General features: G+C 39.0%; 3 protein-coding genes across 4 annotated transcripts; all 3 read right to left on the bottom strand.

The window, feature by feature from the left end:
- Nucleotides 1-1,875: 1,875 nt before the first annotated feature.
- Nucleotides 1,876-4,658, bottom strand: LOC103962668 (probable cinnamyl alcohol dehydrogenase 1). 2 transcript variants are annotated; one of them, XM_009375416.3, is made up of 7 exons: nt 4,531-4,658; nt 3,802-3,897; nt 3,395-3,508; nt 3,073-3,303; nt 2,658-2,943; nt 2,416-2,566; nt 1,876-2,300 (listed from the first exon to the last, which is right to left on the bottom strand). In XM_009375416.3, exons 2-7 carry the CDS (start codon nt 3,888-3,890, stop codon nt 2,104-2,106), a joined length of 1,068 nt encoding a protein of 355 aa, XP_009373691.2. In that variant the 5' UTR covers nt 3,891-3,897; nt 4,531-4,658; the 3' UTR covers nt 1,876-2,103. The 2 variants fall into 2 exon arrangements, with proteins under 2 accessions (XP_009373691.2, XP_048422488.1); XM_048566531.1 differs by lacking the exon at nt 4,531-4,658 and having other exon boundaries at nt 3,802-4,149.
- Nucleotides 4,659-5,566: 908 nt separating this feature from the next.
- LOC103962670 lies at nt 5,567-7,769 on the bottom strand. The gene is made up of 2 exons (XM_009375419.3): nt 7,424-7,769; nt 5,567-6,122 (listed from the first exon to the last, which is right to left on the bottom strand). Exons 1-2 carry the CDS (start codon nt 7,649-7,651, stop codon nt 5,895-5,897), a joined length of 456 nt encoding a protein of 151 aa, XP_009373694.2. The 5' UTR covers nt 7,652-7,769; the 3' UTR covers nt 5,567-5,894.
- Nucleotides 7,770-12,982: 5,213 nt separating this feature from the next.
- LOC103962671 (nuclear pore complex protein NUP98A) lies at nt 12,983-19,393 on the bottom strand. The gene is made up of 13 exons (XM_009375420.3): nt 19,233-19,393; nt 18,953-19,022; nt 18,337-18,627; nt 17,006-17,710; nt 16,666-16,893; nt 16,043-16,563; nt 15,870-15,951; nt 15,709-15,769; nt 15,094-15,232; nt 14,797-14,913; nt 14,516-14,693; nt 14,105-14,143; nt 12,983-13,928 (listed from the first exon to the last, which is right to left on the bottom strand). The coding sequence occupies exons 2-13, from the start codon at nt 18,969-18,971 to the stop codon at nt 13,231-13,233; spliced, it is 3,078 nt and encodes a 1,025-aa protein (XP_009373695.2). The 5' UTR covers nt 18,972-19,022; nt 19,233-19,393; the 3' UTR covers nt 12,983-13,230.
- Nucleotides 19,394-19,612: the final 219 nt, after the last annotated feature.

The following is a 19,612-nucleotide window of genomic DNA, read 5'->3' as shown; positions in this document are numbered from 1 at the left end:
AATGTTAATAAAATTGGTTTTGTCCAAACTTTATAACCTTCTAGAGGTTTTACTATATTTAATTGTCAAAAAAAAAATTAGCACGTTCACTCGTGGAAATATTTAATATTCTTATCGAGTTCTTAAATGAATCCGACTAGCGTAGTGCAGTAATTTCAATAATTGATAAGGTATAGTTTGTGTATATACTTTATCACTCATCGAGCACAAATTTTTGGTAAGAGGCAAAATTTGCAAACTAAATAATATGTCATCAATACGAATGAGTACGTTTATCTATGTTTAAGTAATAAATCAATCATCAATTTTTATGTTCTTTAATTTTCAAAATTTTGTCTACAAGCATTACCTAAAAAAATCCATTTTAATAACCAAAAGCATTTATGAACCTAAGTAGAAAAAATTAAATGAATGACATATTAGTGTTTATAAGCACTCCCACATCTTCAATATCTTAGTACTCGTTTGGAAGTGCTTTGAAATAACTAAGTGTTTTTAGTGAAAATGCTCTTAAAAGCAATCATTAGTAAAAATCTAAGTAGATCCTAAAAAAGCATTTTAAGTGTTTCCCGCAAAAAGCAAATATATGATGTTTCTTTTAAACGCACTTAAAATGTTTTTAAAATCCAAATTAATCTAACAAAAGAACGTTTTCAATTATTTTAAAAATAATTTCCAAACGAGTGTAAAATGAAAAAAAGACATGGTCATAACAAGAAGTTCATTGGTCCGCTCGCGACATGGGGGTTATCTAGGCAAGACTCAGTGGGTGGGGTTCGAAATGCAAAAGGGTTAGCCTGGGGTGAATTTTTTTGCATGGGTCGTGGGAATGAGTTAGTCCGCCGGGCGGGGACTCTAGAATATCACCACAACAGCAGTTCATGTGAAAAAAGAATACAGTTTATAATGATGCAGGGTTGGGGAAGAGGAGAGAGGGAGAGAACGCGAGCAGAGAGGAGAGTAGAGAACGGGAGCAGAGAGTGATCAAAGGGACAGGCTAGTTTTATGGTTTGCGACGTCTCTCGTTAAGACCGTCTAGCACGGTCCTTAGTCAAGGCAAGTCTAGCTTAATCCCACTCCGTGAATTAACAAATATGGAACTGGATTAACTATTAGTCTAATCCAGTCTAATGAGGGCTAGTGAAGGGAAACAAACACACCCTATCATTCCTCGGAGACAAATTTCTGGTAAGGGAGACTCAATTTGAAAATAAAATTTATAAACTATATAATATATCACCAATATAAATGAACATGTTTATTAATATTTAAGTAATAACTCAATCATTAACTTCCATATTCTTTAGTTTTCAAAATTGTCTACAAATGTAGTCTCCCAAAAAAATGAACATTTTGATAACCAAAAGCATTTATGACAACGTTAGCAGAATATGTTAAATGAATGCATATTAGTGTTTATAAGCACTCCCATATCTTCAATATCTTATTACTCTTTTGGGAAGTACCTTGTAATAACTGAAAGTGCTTTTAGTGAAAATACACTTAAAAGTAATCTTTAGTAAAAATCCAAGTGGATCGTAGTAAAACAGTTTAAATGTTTCCTGCAAAAGGCACATATATGATGTTTCTTCTACAAAGCACTTCCAGTGCTTTTGGAATCCAAAACAATCCAACAAAAAACATTTTCGATCATTTTAAAAGTACTTTCCAAACGAGTTCTTAAAGTGAAAATGGACATGGTCATAACACTCGACAGGTGGGGTTGGAAATGCAAAAGGGTAAGCCTGGGGTGAATTTTTGTGCATGGATCGTGGGAATGAGGTAGTCCGCCGGGCGGGGACTCCAGAGTTTCTCCACAACGGCAGTTCATGGGAAAAAAAGGAAAATACAGTTTATAATGATGCAGAGAATAAATGCTAGATAAAATACATCTTTATTCATGTAATTCTAGTTTGCTTCACACATTATCCAGCTGAAAATCCCAGATGCAATTCAACAGAGGTAAATGCACACCACTTTATGGAATTGCCTAGGCGCTAGGCTAGGCAGGAACCTTTAGAACACTACTAGATATGCATGCCATTGCCAGGGTAATGTTATTTACCATGTATCAAGAAGGGTAATTCTTTTCTTTTATGGCCTTCATTTCAGGGAGCTTTCAATATCGATCACAAACCGGTACTTCACATCTTTCTTCACTAGCCTCTCGAGCGCTTCAGTTGCATATTGAATCGGAATTATTTCAATCATTGGGTGAATTCCCTGAGCCGCACAGAAATCAATCATTTCTTGCGTGTCCTTTGTTCCGCCTGTTACACTGCCAGAAATGGCTTTCCTCCCTGCCAAAATATAAATGCATGGAGTTGATTATACTTGTAAGTTTTACCACTACTAAGAGAGCTGGATACATGAAATGAAACCGTAATTTCAATCATTGGAGAAATGCTCGAGTACCCAGATTAAGGCTTGCAGGACTGAATTTGACTTCACTGGGGAATCCCACCAAGGCCAGAGTTCCGCCCGTCTTCAACAATGCCATATATGGATCAAATGGGTGATCACCAGATGCTGTATCAATTAGGAAGTCAAATGACTTCACCAGTGACTGCAGAGCAAAAAATAACCGGTAAACATAGTGTTCATGTGATTAGCTAAGAAAAGAAGTATGCTTTATAAGAAAATCTTTGTATTTTTACCGCCATCTGCTCTTGGTCAGATGAAACCACAAATTTATCAGCACCAAGTTGGCTTAGAGCTTCCTCTTTCTTGGATATGCTTGTGCTCAAAACTGTTACATTTAAACCAAATGCCTTGCCAAACTTCACTGCCATGTGACCAAGACCGCCAAGACCAATCACTCCTAGAGATTTACCAGGTTGGTTCATCTTATGGCGTTTCATAGGAGCATAAACAGTAATTCCGGCACAAAGCAAAGGTGCTGCTGAAGCCAAGGGATAGTTGTCAGGTATCTTGAAGCAGTATCTGTAAAGATGAATTGGCAGAGAAATGTTATGAAATTGTTGCAAAGAAAAGTTCCGACTTCTCTAGTCATGAATTATATTACTACAAGAATTAATTGATGCAAAAGCGTTAAAATCATACGATTCATACCTTTCATGGACAACTATGTGACTGGAGTATCCTCCTTTTGTAATTGTACCATCCGCATCAACAGCATTGAAAGTGTAAACTGAACCCTTTAGGCAGTCGACTTCAAGTCCCTCATTACAATATTCACAATCTCGGCATGAGTTGACATAAGTTCCCACTCCAACATGGTCGCCAACTTTGAAGCGATGACAATTTGAACCTACCTCTTTTACAACACCTGCGATCTCATGTCTGGTTGCAAATAATCACAAACAGAACAGATAGATTTAGAAGGAGAACATGACGGTTACATTATTCATCATCATACTGTCAGAACACATACCCAGGCACCAAAGGATACTTCGAATCTCCATGTTTATTTCTTGACCAAATCACATCAGCATAACAAACTCCACAGTGAGTAATTCTTATGGAAACATCGTCAGCCCCAAGAGCCCTGAAGAAAGCATCCCACCCAAATAATAAGTAGAATGACTAGAATACAATGTCAAGGAACTTAATCAGCTTAAAACGCCATGGAAGTTACAACAGTTAATGACTGCAATTTTGCAACTAACAGTCTAAAAGTCTTCATCAATAAATCATGCTCAACCGCATTATTTTCACTCAGTAAGAGAACTTGGAACTTAACGATTGATGCAACACGAAAAAGCCATCATCTTCCAATTATATTTCATTGAGAAACCAATCAATGCAATATTGAGACAGTAAGGACGATTAAAAACATACCTGCGGTTGAATTTGTAATGGGATAGAACTCCAGATGGATCCCTTGCAGCATATCCAACGCAGTTCTCATTTGCGCCGTCAGAGCTCATGGTTCAACTATCAATCCACCATAAGCATGTAGCAATCAAACACACATCTTTTGTCATCGTAAGATGATCTAGAAATTCGGAAAAGAGTCGAAAGCACATGCAAGAAGAGAAATGGTTTTCACCCTCGCTGTTTATCCGCTTGCACTACCCCCTCTTGTTTCTAGCCACATGAACGAATACATAAACAGCGAGTCCAGTGCCAGAAACAAGCAGGGGAAGTGCAGCAGGGCAAAAATGGAGTGTGAAAATCATTTCCCCAACTGAGCAGAGCTCATTCACATTCAAAGGAAACACCTGGAAACAATAAAACATACTACTCCAATCCCCGATCTTCGATCACCAAACTAACAAAGCTCAAATTTATAGATAACAAATGAGATGGTGTTTGATTTGGGGTCTAGAATTTCGAAAACCCATTAGATTTCAGATTCAAATACTGCTCTTGTTTCAGAACTCAGATTCAAATATGATTGAGAATCCAACCCACTTAATAATCTTCGTTTTTGTTCTCAGTCATGTAGAATTATAAATCAGTTCTGTTCTTGCAAACATGAATAAATATATGAATTGCAGATGACGAAACCATAAAATTATCAAAGCAAGCGAAAATGGAGAAAAGTGTAGGGAAAGGTGCGTTTACCAGAAAAAAGATACGAGCAAACAAGAGACAGGTCACTTTTGTTTTTGCTCTCCAGAGGGTTCCCTTGTCTTGTATTTATAGTGAAAAATCAACCACCTCGAATGAGGATCCTCTCCGATCCTCTTTGTGAGAATCTCAAAATTTTTCAATTATATTCGTTCATCGTATATCAATTTTATTAGGTATTGTTTATATTTAATTTTAAATAAAAATTTTATAATAATTTATAATAGTACAATATACCATCTCGAATGAGGATCCTCACCGTATTCTCTATGAAGATCCCAAAATCTTTTCAATTACATCTGTTCATCATCGTATAGCATACGATCAGTTTTGTCAAGTACTAATTATATTTAATTTTAAATAAAATAATTTTTGATCGCACGATATATACTGAACGAATGTGATTAGAAGATCCTCGAGATTTTCACAAAAAGAATCCAAAAAAGATCATTTTCATCCACCTCGGCCGCTGGGCGTTTCTTGTCAGCTCTAATCTTTATCCATACAAAAAGGGAAACTTTTATTAATACCCAAATTATTCTTTTTTTATTAGAAGTTTAATATAAAATAAAAATTAAATATCACGGATGACGTTGATTTTTTATGTTTTTTTCGTAAGCGTGATATTCAAGTGATTCAAATAGACTTGATAATTTTTTAAATGATATGTTAATCTGACACGGAAAATCAAGAGAATAACATGTTTCGTGTCAAACCGTTGTCGAGTTTAATTATTAACGGGTCACCCATTAAGAACTTTGTTTACGAGTCGGAATGTTATTAGGTTATTCGTGAATGACCCGTTAAAATAACAAATATGACACGAATACGACCGGTTTATCAAGCCTAAACATTAGACATGATAATTTCTTGCATGACCCATTAACTTCCCATGAAATAACATGACTCATTAACGAGTTAAGTCGTTATCCGGTCACCTACCAAGAACTCGTTAGAATAACGAGTTTGACATAACACAATTAGTTAAAATAACGTACATGACACAAAAACAACACAAACACGAAAAATATGATCTGCTCGTCAAGTCTAGATTCAAATTCAGTACCTCACGTGATACTAGTCCCCTACGTGATGCCGCAGATACTATTATTTCAAGTTTCAACAATCCAAATTGTCAACCTAATCACTACCAGACCTTGACTCAACGAAAAATATAACGAAACTGATCAAGATCTTTTCAAAACGACCATAAATTAATGAAACAGCTATTGATAGCAACACCAATGGGAAAAGGTAAAGTTGACTCAAACAGCCGAAGGGAGCATTGAAATTGCAATGGAACACACTAAGCAAGGGTTCCAAGCCGAAAGTGATGGCTTAGACACAGAATCACAGACCTATTTCTTTTGCTTCTTCCGTTTAATGGAAGGCTTCCTATGTTGCAGCCTTACTGCTGACGATTCTCTAAATTGAGTAACTTCAGCGTCTTCAGGCAGTGTGCATAACAAGAATTTTTTGGTCGAACCAACTTGGTTGGGGAACAGCTTCAGCATCTTCCTTCCCCTCATCCATTTGAGCATTATCTTCATGTGTGTTTTGCTCATCAATCCACTGACACCAGATTCCTGAATTTTGCAAATAAAGCCCTTTTTCAGAAACATGAACTGATGAAAATTCAGATAATTAACTTTATATTCCACATTTATTCTTTTATCTTGAATAAGGAAAGAAATATATGTCCTCTTTTCGCTGGAGGGCTGATAACAAGCAAAGCCACTGAAAACTACCCATTTCCCATTGAATAATAATGAATACATGAAACATTTTGCCCGGGATGTACAGGTGCTAATACGTAAGTCTATACTGGAACTTGTCGATACAGACGTGGTAAGGACTCTATACTAGGTATCAGTAGACCAGGTACCTCTTACATTATAATACACTGCCTTTGCTTTTGTAAGGAACGCTTATCAGCAAACAAATTCTAGATATGGTTGCTTTGTATCCCCGGAACAGTAGTATCCAAAAAATCTTCAATGATTTATACAGATAAAAACATCAACAAAATGTGAGAGGTAAACCAGAAAAGTTCTGCAAACTAGTACAAGAAAATGTATGCATAAGATGGAATTAAAAATCACTGCACTATAATACTTTCATTGCTGTATACTACAATACTTTCATTGCTGTATCACAAATACAAAAAAGTTTAGCATCAAATCAAGAAGCATGATAAATCTGAACAGAGGTTTTAGCATTTCTATCTTATAAGCCTTCATTGAGGGGATAAAAACACAGATGTCGGTGCTTTATTTTCTGAAACTTGCAACCCTTGTGGTTTTCTCAGTTATACTCATAATCCCAAATGTTAGTATGAACATAAACCATTCAAGTTACTTCTAAGACAGCATCATCACCTTACAAGTTGAAATTTTTTATCCAATTTATTAGAAACTGTTAAAACCAAAAGGGAAGAAAAAGGCCCTCAATCTCCTGTCCCCCTTAAAACTTGTTAAATCGAATTTTAAAAGTTTGTATCATGATGAACAGATCATCCTCCTATTGCAATTCGAGCTATCCTACATTAGTCACACCAGCTAGAAAGTATAGCCAGCCAACGATACAATTAAGTAACGCAAAGCTGATTATCCTACTCTAATCAGTGGCAAGTAAGACTAATCCTCGCTGCATTAATATGGCTATATGAAGCATTTGAAGCTAGACTACATGACCCCAAACACCAGATACACTAACTGAAATCCCGTTTTTCATCATACCCAATTGATAAAATATCATCCACATGTAGGCAGTGATTAGAAATGAAAATTCCCAAATGGGAAGAGTAAATTTTCCAGCTTTATCAGATTCATATATATGAAAAAAAAATGAAAGAAATAAAAAGTACTTCACAGAAAGGGTGACAAACCTTAGCCTGAACCCAAGTATTGGGGATGGTCAGAGGGCCATGCTGCTTGACGACGTCGTATAGATCACGAGCGATGGAATTAGCTTCCGGAAAGCTCACTTTTGGGTTGATTTTCCTCAGATTCTCCGCGCGGCTACGGGAGAAATGCCTGACAAACGCGGTGGCGCTTGAAATCAAAACACTTCCGGTTGAACTAGAAGGTCTAAATGCGCCGCCTCCAAACCACATCTTCCGATTGGACGAATTCACGACTCAATCGCTCCTTTTTCTTCAGTTCGTCTTCTCCGATGGGAAAATGGAATTAGATCAGGCGTTTAGCGGAACCAAAAAACCGTCTTTCATCAGGAACAGAGCACGTGTTTCTCACGTGGATTTTTTATTGGTATATTTCGGCGTGAATAGTGAGTTGAGTTTCCTGAGTTTTTAACTTTTATTTGTGGCTTGAGATGTATTTTTGAAAAAAGAATGACGGGTGAATCAAATTAGTTTCTATGGATTTCAAGTATTTAGGTTGTTTAGTGGGCAAAACCAATCTTGCCTGCACGATAAAAGAGCCACCGCTTTATCTTTCTGTAGAATAAAATTGGCTAAAGATATGCGTTCATGAATCCATACTAAAGTTTCAATTAGTTCTTGCCAATATCTATGTCATAAAATTAAGAACATAAATCTGGTAGCCCAAACAAGATGTACAAATAAGAACACGAGTACTTTTGTACTTCATGTTTCATTTTTTTTTTTCTTGTTAAGAGTTTCATGAAACAATTAGTTGTATTTCAGACTTTCATTAATAAAATGCTCTTTATTATCAATAAAACGAGACAAACAAAATTTATATTTGTAGTTTGAGACCGTTCATGATTTCCTAACCTATAACTTTCAACATGCCAGGATCAAACCGAGACAAACCAAATTTATGCTTTTGCGTATTTTCAGGTCCTTGCAGTTGTCGAGACATTCATGCAACTCTTGATCAGACTGAAAGTGCATATAATTTCGTGCAATTCGACCATCGGCCAAGCCATGTGCAAACGTTTTACTAGGGTTTTCGAGAAGGGCATGGAGAAAGAGTGTTAAAACCCAAACCTGCAATGGTCTCAACCTACCAGTGTAGCAATGGCGATGGAAGCAATGGAGAAGATGAGTTGAGAGAAAGAGAATATTCCATTAGTTTTTCAAAGCATACCATTACAAACATTTCGAAATAACAAATATACCTAGAACCAGCATTCCCCCCTCCCAAATGTGTGAATGCCAGCTGGACACTTAACCAACTAATTAAATTGACTACCCAAAAGACTTAAGCTATTACACTCAGACCCCAATTCCACAAACTCTTACAATTTAGTCCAATACTACTAATACTAATTTATCCTTGTGACTGAAATAATTATCAAACCTAGTTCATACCAATACTCCCTTCTTCGAACAACCTTGTCCTCAAGGTTCTAAAGTGGAAAATCTAGGAACTTATCCTTAAGCTCTTCGAAATCCTCCCAAGTTGCATCAGTTTCCTCTTGGTCCTTCTATTGCACCAGCACTTGTACACTAGCAACACTACCCTTTTTGTACATTCTTTTAGCAAGAATTGCTTGAGGAATGTTATGAGAGAACCCATCTTCTATGATTTGAGGAAACACAGATTGTGGAGTGATTACAGAACCTAGTTGTCTCTTGAGGCAACTCACATGAAAGATAGGATGAATCTTAGTTTCTACATGGAGTTTTTACCTTGTAAGCCACCATTCCAACCTTCTCCTCGATTTCATAAGGGCCATAGTACCTTGGTTGTAGCTTGTGGTAGCTATGTGGAGCTAGAGCATGTAACTAATAGGGTACCAACTTTACATAGACAACTCTTCAACTTCAAAATGCCTTTTAGTTTTCTTTTTGTCACTATATTGCTTCATTCGATTCTACGCCACTTCCACGTTTTTCTTCAACACTGCTAACACTTTATCTCTGTCCAATAAACCTTGTTCCATAGCTTCTACCTTTGTAGTGCCTAACTCATAAGGGATTACTTAGGGTGGAGGGTATCCATACACTAACTCAAAATGAGTATGTTTTGAGGAAGTGTGAAAGGAAGTATTGACACACCACTCAGCCCATGGTAAACATTAAACCCATTTCCTAGTATGCCCTCCCACAAAGCATTTTAGGTAGGTTTCCAAAAACATGTTCATTACCTTAGATTGCCCATCACTTTGGGGGTGGTACCCTAAGCTCATGCATAGCTTAAAGTTCTGTAGCTTAAAAAGTTCCTTCCATAAAGCATTTATGAAGACTAGATCTCTGTCACTCACAATAGAGCTAGGCATTCCATGAAGTTTGAAAATGTATTCCACAAAGAGTTGTGCTACTGAAGAGGCAATGTAGGGGACATTGGCACAAAGTGAGCATACTTTGAAAGCCTGTCCACCACCACCCATATCACATATTTCCCTTTGCAATTGGGTAGACCTACTCAGAAATCCATATTGATATCACTCCATACTCTTTATGGGATTGGGAGTGGTTGCAACGACCTAAGAGGTGAGATATTTCGATTTTGTTTTGCTGAAAATTGGAACACTCCATACTCTTTATGGATCTGTGATGATACCATACTGGACTTGAGATTTTCAAAAGCATGTGCAGCTTCAACTCCCTAATTGAAACAATCCTTTCTAGTTAACTAGTCTAAGGGTTAACATGTTCTCCCATACCCTGGAACAAATTTCTTGTAATACCCAGATAAGCCTAGAAATCCTCTCAACTCTTTGGCAGATTTAGAGTGGGCCATTCTTGTATAGCTGAAATTTTAGAAGGATTAGCTGCCACACCCTTATAAGAAACAATATGGCCTAGATATTCTACACTTGATTGTCCAAAGGAACATTTGGATTTCTTGAGATACAACTGATTTGCCATTATGACCCCCAATACCACCTTCAAGTGTTGTAAGTGTTCCTTCCAATCCTTGCTATATATTAGAATGTCATCAAAGAATACTAGCATAAACTATATGACATAAGGCTTGAATATATCATTCATCAAACTTTGATAAGTGGTTGGAGCATTAGTAAGCCCAAAAGGCATCACCAAGAACTCATAGTGACCCTTATGAATTATAAATGCTGTTTTTTTTTTCCTTCACATCACTAGCTTTCATTAGGATCTGGTGGTATCCAAACCTCAAATCAAGCTTGGTAAAATACCAGGAACTATTCATCCAACATATCATATATGAGAGGTATGGGGTATGTATCCTTAATGGTTAAGGCATTTAGCTCCTTATAGTCTATACACATCCTCCAGCTACCTTTTTTCTTCTTAACTAGGAGCACAGGGAAAGAGAAATGACTGTGACTTTATCTAATGAACCCTGCAGCTAATAGCTCTTGCACTTCTTTTTCAATTTCATTTTTCTGCAATGAACCATAGTGATATGGTCGAATGTTTGGGGGTTTAGCTCCTTGAACTAGAGGAATGTGATGATCATACTCTCTGTGAGGAGGCAGTGTAGTAGGCGCCTGAAAAAATATCCCCAAAATTGCTCCAATACACCCTGAGTTCATGTAATTGCTCCACAGTTATGTCACAAGATTCCATTTTCCTTCCCTTCATAGAGTAGATGAATAGTCCTAAATTAGAACTACCAAGCTCTCTATCAATGTGCCGCAAAGAAGTTTCTTGAATCAATTGTGAAAGTGTCACAGTGTGGGAAAGTTTGTATTTTTGTTGATCTTTAGGAAACTCCATTGTAAGCAACTGGAAGTCCCATAGCACAAGGCTTACAATTGTTAACCATTGCACCCTTACGACAGCACCACACCCCCCAAGGGCAATGCAAAAAGATCAATAATGTAGTTACCCCACCCCTTACCCTTTACCCTTCACCCCTTCACAGATAGTGGAGTAGCTTTACAGTAGCCAGAACTTCTAACATTCCCCCCAATGCTTCAAAAGTTTTGAGTTCACAAAATTATGAGTGCTACTTGAATCTAACATGATCTTAACACTATGCCCATTAATTTGCCCTTTAACCTTCATAGTTTAAGCTGTTTAGCCACACATACTGCCATAAATTGCACAAGAACTGAGTTCCATTTATCGACACTCAGTGTGGTCCTCAGAGGGATTCAATTCTACATCACCAGAATCTAGCACATCCAGCATCAAAAGCTATTTTAATCCACCCACTTATCACCACAAAACCAGCACTCTCCTCTCTCTTTTTTCTTTTGGATCTCATATGGAGACAATTTCTTAATAGGGAAGTTACCCGAATGAAAGATAGTGTGAGGAATAATAGTGTTGGTAGTGGATTAAGGTTTTGCTGTAGTGGTATATTTTTTTAGTATGAGGTTTGAGCCCAGTGAGTTTTGCATCTAATTGCATAGCAATGGAAATTGCATCAGGTTTTAATGGCTTCGCATCAGACTTCAATTCTTTCTTCAACTTTCCTATGAAACAACTTTTAAGCATAATCGAACCAACCTCTGGTAATCTAGTAGCCAAACGCCTAAATTCAGAGATGTGGTCATGAAGGCTACATGTATGTCGTAATTTGAAGAGTGCTTCAGCACTATCTTTAAACTCAGAAAGTCTAAACTCCATACATAGGGCCTTAGTGAACTCCAGCCAAGTTGGGGTAGTATTCAGGCAATCCAACCAACGAAACCAGTGAAGGACCTCACCTTCCAAATGAAAGGAAGCAGCGAGCACTCGCTGAGCCTCAGGGATGTTATAGAAGGAAAAGAATTGCTCCGCCTTGTAGATCTAAGCAAGTGGGTCATCGCTCTCAAAGAATCTCAGAAATTCGACGTGCTGAGGCCACAATGGTCGTGGAAGAGGTGCCCGCCCCCCACCCAAATTAGGGCTCCGAGGATGAGGAAGTTGGTCTAGTTCATAGGGAGGTGGACGATTGGTGATCGGTGGAGCAAATAAACCTTCACCCGACTTCTGGCAAATCAGCTCACGACGAAACTGTTCAAAGTAGAGAGGTAAACGAGCTTCGAGGTGAGAATAAGTTTGTTGTCAAAAACAGTGTCAATGGCGAAGGCAATGAGAGAAGGCAAATCTACGAGGGAAGCTTCGAGGGAGGTGACACGAGCATCCATGGCGGTGAAGCGTGTGGTGTTTACACAGCAAGGAAAACCAGCGATCGAATGGGTGATACCAATTTTAAAACCCAGACCAGCAATGGTCTCAACCTACCAATGCAACAATGGCAATGGAAGCAATGGAGAAGATGAGTTGAGATAAAGAGAATATTCTATTAGTTTTTCAAAGCATACCGTTACAAACATTGCGGAATAACAAATATACCTAGCGCCAACATTCTCCCCCCCTAATACTAATTTATCCTGGTGACTGAAACAATCATCAAACCTAGTTCATAACAAAGAGGTGATTTTTTCGATCAATCTCCATGTGATTGTTATTGTTTATTACCTTTTGGATATCATCGTTCGATTTGTGTCGTGTTTTCTTCGAAAACCGGTGTGAAACCCTAGCCCTTCGCCCAGCCATTAGAGAATGATGATCAGATACAGAATAATGGAAAAGCAGGACTATTAACAAAAAAGAGTTTTTCATTTTTTCTCGATTGCAAGTCACAGTTTAACTCATACAAAATAAAATAAAAACACAAAAGGGAAAAAAGAAAAGACCAGTAGATCATAGTCAGAGCGCCAGGAAGGCTTCAACAGCTATTATGCCACATCCCCTAAATTCTATACAATTCCAAAATTAATCCGCATCCATGACAAACATTTCCCCCGATCACATATTTAACACATCGGATCGAACTCCATAACCCGTCAGCAGTCTTCAGCAGCAGCAGCAGCAGCATCGGTATCCCAGTCGTCTTCCTCTCCCAACTCGTACTTACTGAAGTGCTTTACCCTGAACTTCCACTCGCCTCTCAAGGCGTCATAGGAAACAAACTCGGCTCCTTGATCCTCTGCCTTCTTCTTCAGCATCTGCTTGTATCTCTCAGTCTTTGGGCCTTCTGTGAACTGACGTCCTGTTTTCTTGTCAGTGCACGTAATGTTGAGTAGTGTAACCTCAGCAGGTTTGTTGAGGCCTTGCCCGACGGGAGGTTTCTTATTGTCATCCATGTACACTATCACCTCCCGATTGTTGAACTGCACCAGAGCCTCGAGATCAAGGCATCGCACATCTGTCTCCCCAAAGAACTTGATGCTACCATACCCAACTCGTCCAACCACAAAGTCCTTGACACGACAGCAGAACCCCGGTTCCGCCCTTTCCTTAGCTGCCAATTCTTGGATTCGAGGCTCTGTATAATAGTCTGTACGCCGGAGCTTTGGCATTAGGGCCTCAATGTCAGCGCCATGCTCATATGCAATAGCAGCTTCACCGGCCCTATGCCCACTTAGTGTCATATATGAGTCCCCTTCCTGAACAGAATGATCGTCATGAACTCCATTAGGTTTCTGGTTGACTTTGACATGATTCGCCCGCTCTTTCACAATTCCATTTTCTTTTGGCGTTTCTGAAACAACGTTAAGCAAGTCTGTCAACACCACAGATACTATCGACCAAACACATTCTCGCTCAATATCTTTGTTACTTTTTAACAGCTCCGGACTTTAAAATGCAACCACAAAAATACAGTAACAAGAAACCACAAGCCAAGTGAAAACAAAAATCATAAAAGCATATACTCACTATCTTTATCCTCAGAACCTGCTTCTCCTGGAATTTTTCCTGAAACAATATTTTGTTCAGAAGAGTAAGCAATGTGCAGCAAGCCAAAATATGCTCAGTCACAAAAATAAATTTGAAAATTAACTCAAAACTCTCAGCATTAGTGCATAATAATCTAGTGTGCGGGGCATCAATACCCATGAACAATAAAAAAAAATCTCAATTAGGCCAGAAGGTCCAGAACCCGTCAACAAAAATACACTAATGGATGTGAAAAAACCAAAAATTCCCTTACAAATGGCTAGTAAAAGCATTTGCATACGCATTACATATGCCCATTCCAAAGGTGAACTATTTCTCAAGCCAAACATGAAGAGGCTGTACAAGTGAAAAGGCAAGGAAAGCAAATGATAATGGCACAACAGAGCTTACCATTCTCATGCACTGGAGTCGAAGTATCCTTTAATGGGGATGCTTTCTCAGCACCAACCCTTTGAGGCCACTGTTCTTTTGGACGAATGATGAGTGCTCTTGGGTTTTCTCTGGGAAGGAAAAGAGCATCCGCCTTGGGTGTGTTATCTGTTTCTTCATCGTCAACAAAGAATGGGAACTGCAAAACAATAAAGGCAAATAGGTGTAAGCACAAAATTCAAATGTAGCCTGAACAGAAAAGCTAATACGGATTAACTGTTTACATGAAGCATCACCCTCACCCTTGGATCATCATTCTTAGGATTATATTTTCTCGCAGGTAACCTGACCCGCCTTTGCGACAGGTGTCGAGAGGTCAACAAATATGATACCTTAACAGGCGCAGGTTTGTCTACGACCTGGCAAAGAAAAAAAGTCAATGTCACCATCCTAAACCCTCCACACGAGGATTAAAGAAGAAAGTTATCAACATAAAATCGCAACCAGATAGAAGTGCTTCTCGACAGAAATTAACACCTTAAAGTCAAATTCAATTTCAAATTAAACAAAAACAAAACCACATAAGAAATTCATATTACAGGCATGCTCGAAATTCCATATTGAATTGACGGTGCAGTTCCACCACGACCAATTGACATTTGTGGCATTGCAGGGAGCGTTCCAAATGGATTTGTAGCAGGTAATGGTTGTACAGCTGCAGAGCTTTGAGTGACAGGTCTATGAAAGACAGTATAGGTCAATATTTTCCAGTTCAATTCTTAATTGTAAAATTCAAAATGATAAACAAAAAAAAAAAAAAAAAAAAATCTAAATGTTGTAATCTATGGACATAGAGAACGAAAAGAAGACCTCCAAGTAGCTAATAAAACCCTACATTGTAAGCCCAAAGAGCAGGTACATATTGGGAGAAGAACATTGTCTTAGAAAAAACTTATATTTGGAACATGTATCAACCTAATTAATACTCTAAAGTAAAATTTTCTTATTATTAAATGAGCAATAAAATCAACAAAAAGAACCTCTTCCACTACCAAACAAGTAAAATAGGAGCCCCTTTTTAGATTTGTTTCAAATGAGATATCCAAATCCAACGATTCTAAAAATGTAAGTGAAACCAGAGGGGTATACAATATCAGTAAATACACCATGTACACATGCACACGGATAGAAGAGATTTGAGTCATATGACATACAACTGTCCAAAGTTATTCTGACCAAGAATTCCTGTTGAAGTTCCCAATCCACCTGTGTAGCCTACAAAAGCAAACACCAATTGATGAAATCAGAACCATCAACTGACAAATAAAACCTCAATGGCTATAGAAAACATAAAGATGCTCAGAACATATGTTACCTGATTGTGTTTGATTAAAACTGTTGAAGTTAAAACCACTATTCTGAGTTGGCTGAGATGAGAAGGGCACAGAAAAAGTCGGCTGCACGGGAAAGAAAATAGGGAAAAAAGTTGACCAATAACCAATTAAAATCTTTTACAATTAAAATTAAAAACAACCAATAAGAACTTACAGCTGGTTGACTAAAACCCATTTGACTGCTTGTAGCACCAGCAGCAGTGGAGATCGTTAAACCAAAGCCAGTAGAAGGGTTACTGAATGGCTGCGAAAATGTTGTATTCTGCCCAAATGGATTGGTAAAAGCACCACCTGTCTGGGCAGCTGGAGGTGTGGGATTGAACGGGTTTGAATTAAACGTGGAAGTTGCTGTCGCAGCTGGAGCAGGAAATGAATATGCAGAGCTTGACGAACTAAAGAGAGACGGAGATGAGGTTTGCGGGAAAACTGTAGAAGGTTGTGATGGTGTAAAAGGACTAGTTGAAGTAGAAATCCCAAAACCTGATGAACTGAATGGTGTAGATGATGTTGCAAAGCCTGTATTTGTGAAGGATGGAGTTTTTGGAGCAAACAAATTAGATGAAGTTGTGGCATTAAAAGGACTTGAGGCTTGAGGAAATGCCTGTGCAGGATTCAAAGGGTTTGGCTGTGAGGTGGTAATGCCAAAGCCACTCGCACCAGCAGGAGCTGGACCACCTGGAAGTCAAAATTATAACATTGTGAACTTAGCAAATGCTATTATTGCTGACAAACGCGTCAAAATTTCTAAGATACTGAAATGTTAACTAGAAACCATACCTTTATCCCCCAATTGATAATCCTCCCAGCGGAGTTCTTCATGACTTTTTTCTTTATATGCAGGCATTGCTGATATTGACTCCAATTTCCCAGCAGCATTAGTCCCAGTGCCACCATCGGGTTCAGGAGTTGCAGCATATGCAGCCACTCTACTGCCCCCGCGTTGTTGGCCCCCAAAAGCTGACTGCCCAAAGGCACCAGTGTTCCCAAATGTTGTTGATTGAGCTCCTGCATCACAAATCATAAAAAATATAATACAACTACAAGGAAACTAAACAGAATGAGTTCCATTTTTTTTTTCCCAAATGTACCACCACTCATATGCATCTGGAGTACTCACCAAACGGAGAACTCTGTGCTCCAAAAGGAGATGAAGTGGTAAACTGGCTGCTACCAAATGCAGAACTTGATTGGCCAAAGGTAGGAGTTGATGGAAAGCTGAACGATGGAGTACTGGACGCACCAAAACCAGGAGCACTTGAAGCACCAAAAGCAGGATTGGTTGAAGTACCAAAGGTCGAGCTAGATGAACCAAAAGCCGGGGTGCTTGAAGCCCCAAAAGCTCCCCCAGATCCAAACAAGGGAGAACTCGACACCCCAAATGCAGCTCCTGTGCTTCCAAATGTAGGACTTGCTGTGGAACCAAAGGCCGGGCTACTTGTAGCTCCAAATGCTGGGGTGGTGGCAGCACCAAAAGCAGGGGTGCTGGTAGCACCAAAAGCGGGGGTGCTGGTAGCACCAAAAGCTGGGGTGGTGGTAGCACCAAAGGCTGGACTACTCGTAGCACCAAAGGCTGGACTACTCGTAGCACCAAAGGCTGGACTGCTTGTAGCACCAAAGGCTGGGGTGCTTGTAGCACCAAAAGCTGGGGTAGTGGTAGCACCAAATGCTGGCTGACTCGATCCACCAAATGGCGTGGAGGAACCAAATACACTGCTCCCAAATGCTGGCTGTGATGGTTGAGTTGTACTTCCAAAAGGACTTGTTTGAGTAGGATTGGACCCAAATGCTCCAAACACAGGCTTCTGACCAAAACCAGATGAACCTGTTGAGAGACGGTGTACACATGGAGGAGAGAAACAAAGAAAAAATCATCAGTGACAAGAAACCAAACTAGCGAAACAATTGAGCAGAGAGATGAATAACATGTAACCAAATAACACAGGAATTGTTTGGGTTGAACATCCCATTATAACTAGATCGATCTTGTTGATGAGCTTCTAAAGTGGAAATAATTCCGCAGATAAACTAAGAGGCAAAGTGACATGTACCCCTTGAAATACAAGATAAAACCAATCCCTCACACAAAAATTACAGCCAGAGTAGTAAAGGTATAGTAATCATCCCTGTTCAACTTTCAGAGTCTTACTTCCCCCTAATGATATTTGTCATTTCACAAGCCAACTGCACCAATGGATTTATACCAAATACGAAGTTTCAACAACAATATATCCATCTTGTACAGAATGCATAATCCACTAATATCATGTACTGAAAGCCTAATCCACTCATAAATGCCCAGAAAAAAAACTCAATACATACTTGAAGGGCATTGTAAATGATTCCCAATTACCATATATCATAATAGTTCTATCAAAAGATCAGTTGAAGAGTGATGAGCAAACAAAAAACAAGAAAAAAAAAAAGTTCAAATTTAATCCATTGGCTTACCACCAAAAGGTGATGGTGAAGGACTAGAAGTTGCTCCAAAAGCAGGCGTTGTATTTCCAAAAGCCGGTGAGGACGCAGCACCAAAGGTTGTGGAGGAAGGAAAAGGTGAAGAAGCTTGAGTTGCGCCAAATACACCAGTTGAAGTTCCTCCAAACATGTTACTCCCTGTTTGTGCGCCAAATGGGGTTGTACTACCAAAAGGCTTAGGGGCAAAAGGATTGTTATTTGTGCTGCTGGTCTGCCCAAATACCGATTGGGACCCAAACGGGCTGCTAGATGACTGTCCAAAAGCTGTTAACCAAATTCCACAATTAGATTATTTTTCACAACGAAAAAAATTACCAAGCCTGTATATTTATCAGACAATCAAACAGCATAAACAGAAGACCAGATAACATTGCCCAAACCGCTAATAAATGGATGCCATATTCATTTTACAACGAAACAAATAGGAAGTGTATCGAAATCTTCCGAAAATTCGACATATGATTGAGAGAAAACCCAGAAACCAATTACTCGTGTCGGAACGAATTAAAATATATTGAATGCAGTAAGAAGGATGCAACAAAATCTGACTCCAAGGATCAAGTGAAAGATAGAGATAAAGAAAGCTTACGATTAGAAGAACCGAACATCTTCTCTTACTATTCGGCAATCAAAACCAGTGCTATTTTCTCGATCTCGAGCTGTAACGCATACAGAACACAAAGTTAACACAAATACACAGCACAAGACATATATTTAACAAAGCATCGAGGATTTAATAACACAAGAAATCCCTAAAACGCGAATCGAACTAAACGCAAACGACAGCGTTAACGCATTAAATCCGGCATTAAATGCAATCGTAAACCTAATCACCAGAAGAAAACCGAGGATTAGGGTTTTCAACCTACCTGAAAGTGAGCGAAAGTAGGGATTTCGAAGGCGGAAGCGTCGGCCGTCGATCTGAACTCGACGGAGGTTGTGAGTTTCGAGATTAGAGGCGGCGGAAGGCGACGGAGAGAGGGCGAGGGAGGAGGGTTTGGAGTCGCAGAAGGGAAGAGGGCGAGTCGTTGCAACTTGCAACCTCCCGAAGTATCACAGTCGTCAGAAATGGGAGAAGGCGAAAGGTTTTTACACGAGTGGATGGCTGGGGAGGTGAGTGACGGGCGCGTCGCGTTAATAGTAATTTCGTGATGTTAGCGTGAAAAGTAAGCCGTAAAATTATACAAGGAGAGAAGGAGTCATTTCGGACAAGTCGCGAATTACGGATGGGTAAAACTCAAGAGCAAAG

This window comes from the organism of the source record quoted next, unplaced genomic scaffold (assembly GCF_019419815.1).
Source record: "Pyrus x bretschneideri cultivar Hongxiangsu unplaced genomic scaffold, Pyrus_bretschneideri_v1 Contig42, whole genome shotgun sequence".
Lineage (NCBI taxonomy): Eukaryota > Viridiplantae > Streptophyta > Magnoliopsida > Rosales > Rosaceae > Pyrus > Pyrus x bretschneideri.
The sequence above is the reverse complement of the archived record's forward strand: the minus strand, read 5'-3'. Positions and strand labels throughout refer to the sequence as shown.

Excerpts from the sequence above, each read along its gene's own strand:
- LOC103962671 (XM_009375420.3), bottom strand. Across the intron at positions 16,564-16,665 it reads TTATCAATTGGGGGATAAAG|GTGGTCCAGCTCCTGCTGGT; the intron begins GTATGGTTTCTA and ends TTTGACTTCCAG. Across the intron at positions 15,233-15,708 it reads CAGAATAACTTTGGACAGTT|ACCTGTCACTCAAAGCTCTG; the intron begins GTATGTCATATG and ends TGTCTTTCATAG.
- LOC103962670 (XM_009375419.3), bottom strand. The coding sequence starts at position 7,651 with ATGTGGTTTGGAGGCGGCGCATTTAGACCTTCTAGTTCAACCGGAAGT. Across the intron at positions 6,123-7,423 it reads ATACTTGGGTTCAGGCTAAG|GAATCTGGTGTCAGTGGATT; the intron begins GTTTGTCACCCT and ends TGCAAAATTCAG.
- LOC103962668 (XM_009375416.3), bottom strand. The coding sequence starts at position 3,890 with ATGAGCTCTGACGGCGCAAATGAGAACTGCGTTGGATATGCTGCAAGG. Across the intron at positions 3,509-3,801 it reads CATTACAAATTCAACCGCAG|GGCTCTTGGGGCTGACGATG; the intron begins GTATGTTTTTAA and ends TGCTTTCTTCAG. Across the intron at positions 2,944-3,072 it reads CACATAGTTGTCCATGAAAG|ATACTGCTTCAAGATACCTG; the intron begins GTATGAATCGTA and ends TCATCTTTACAG.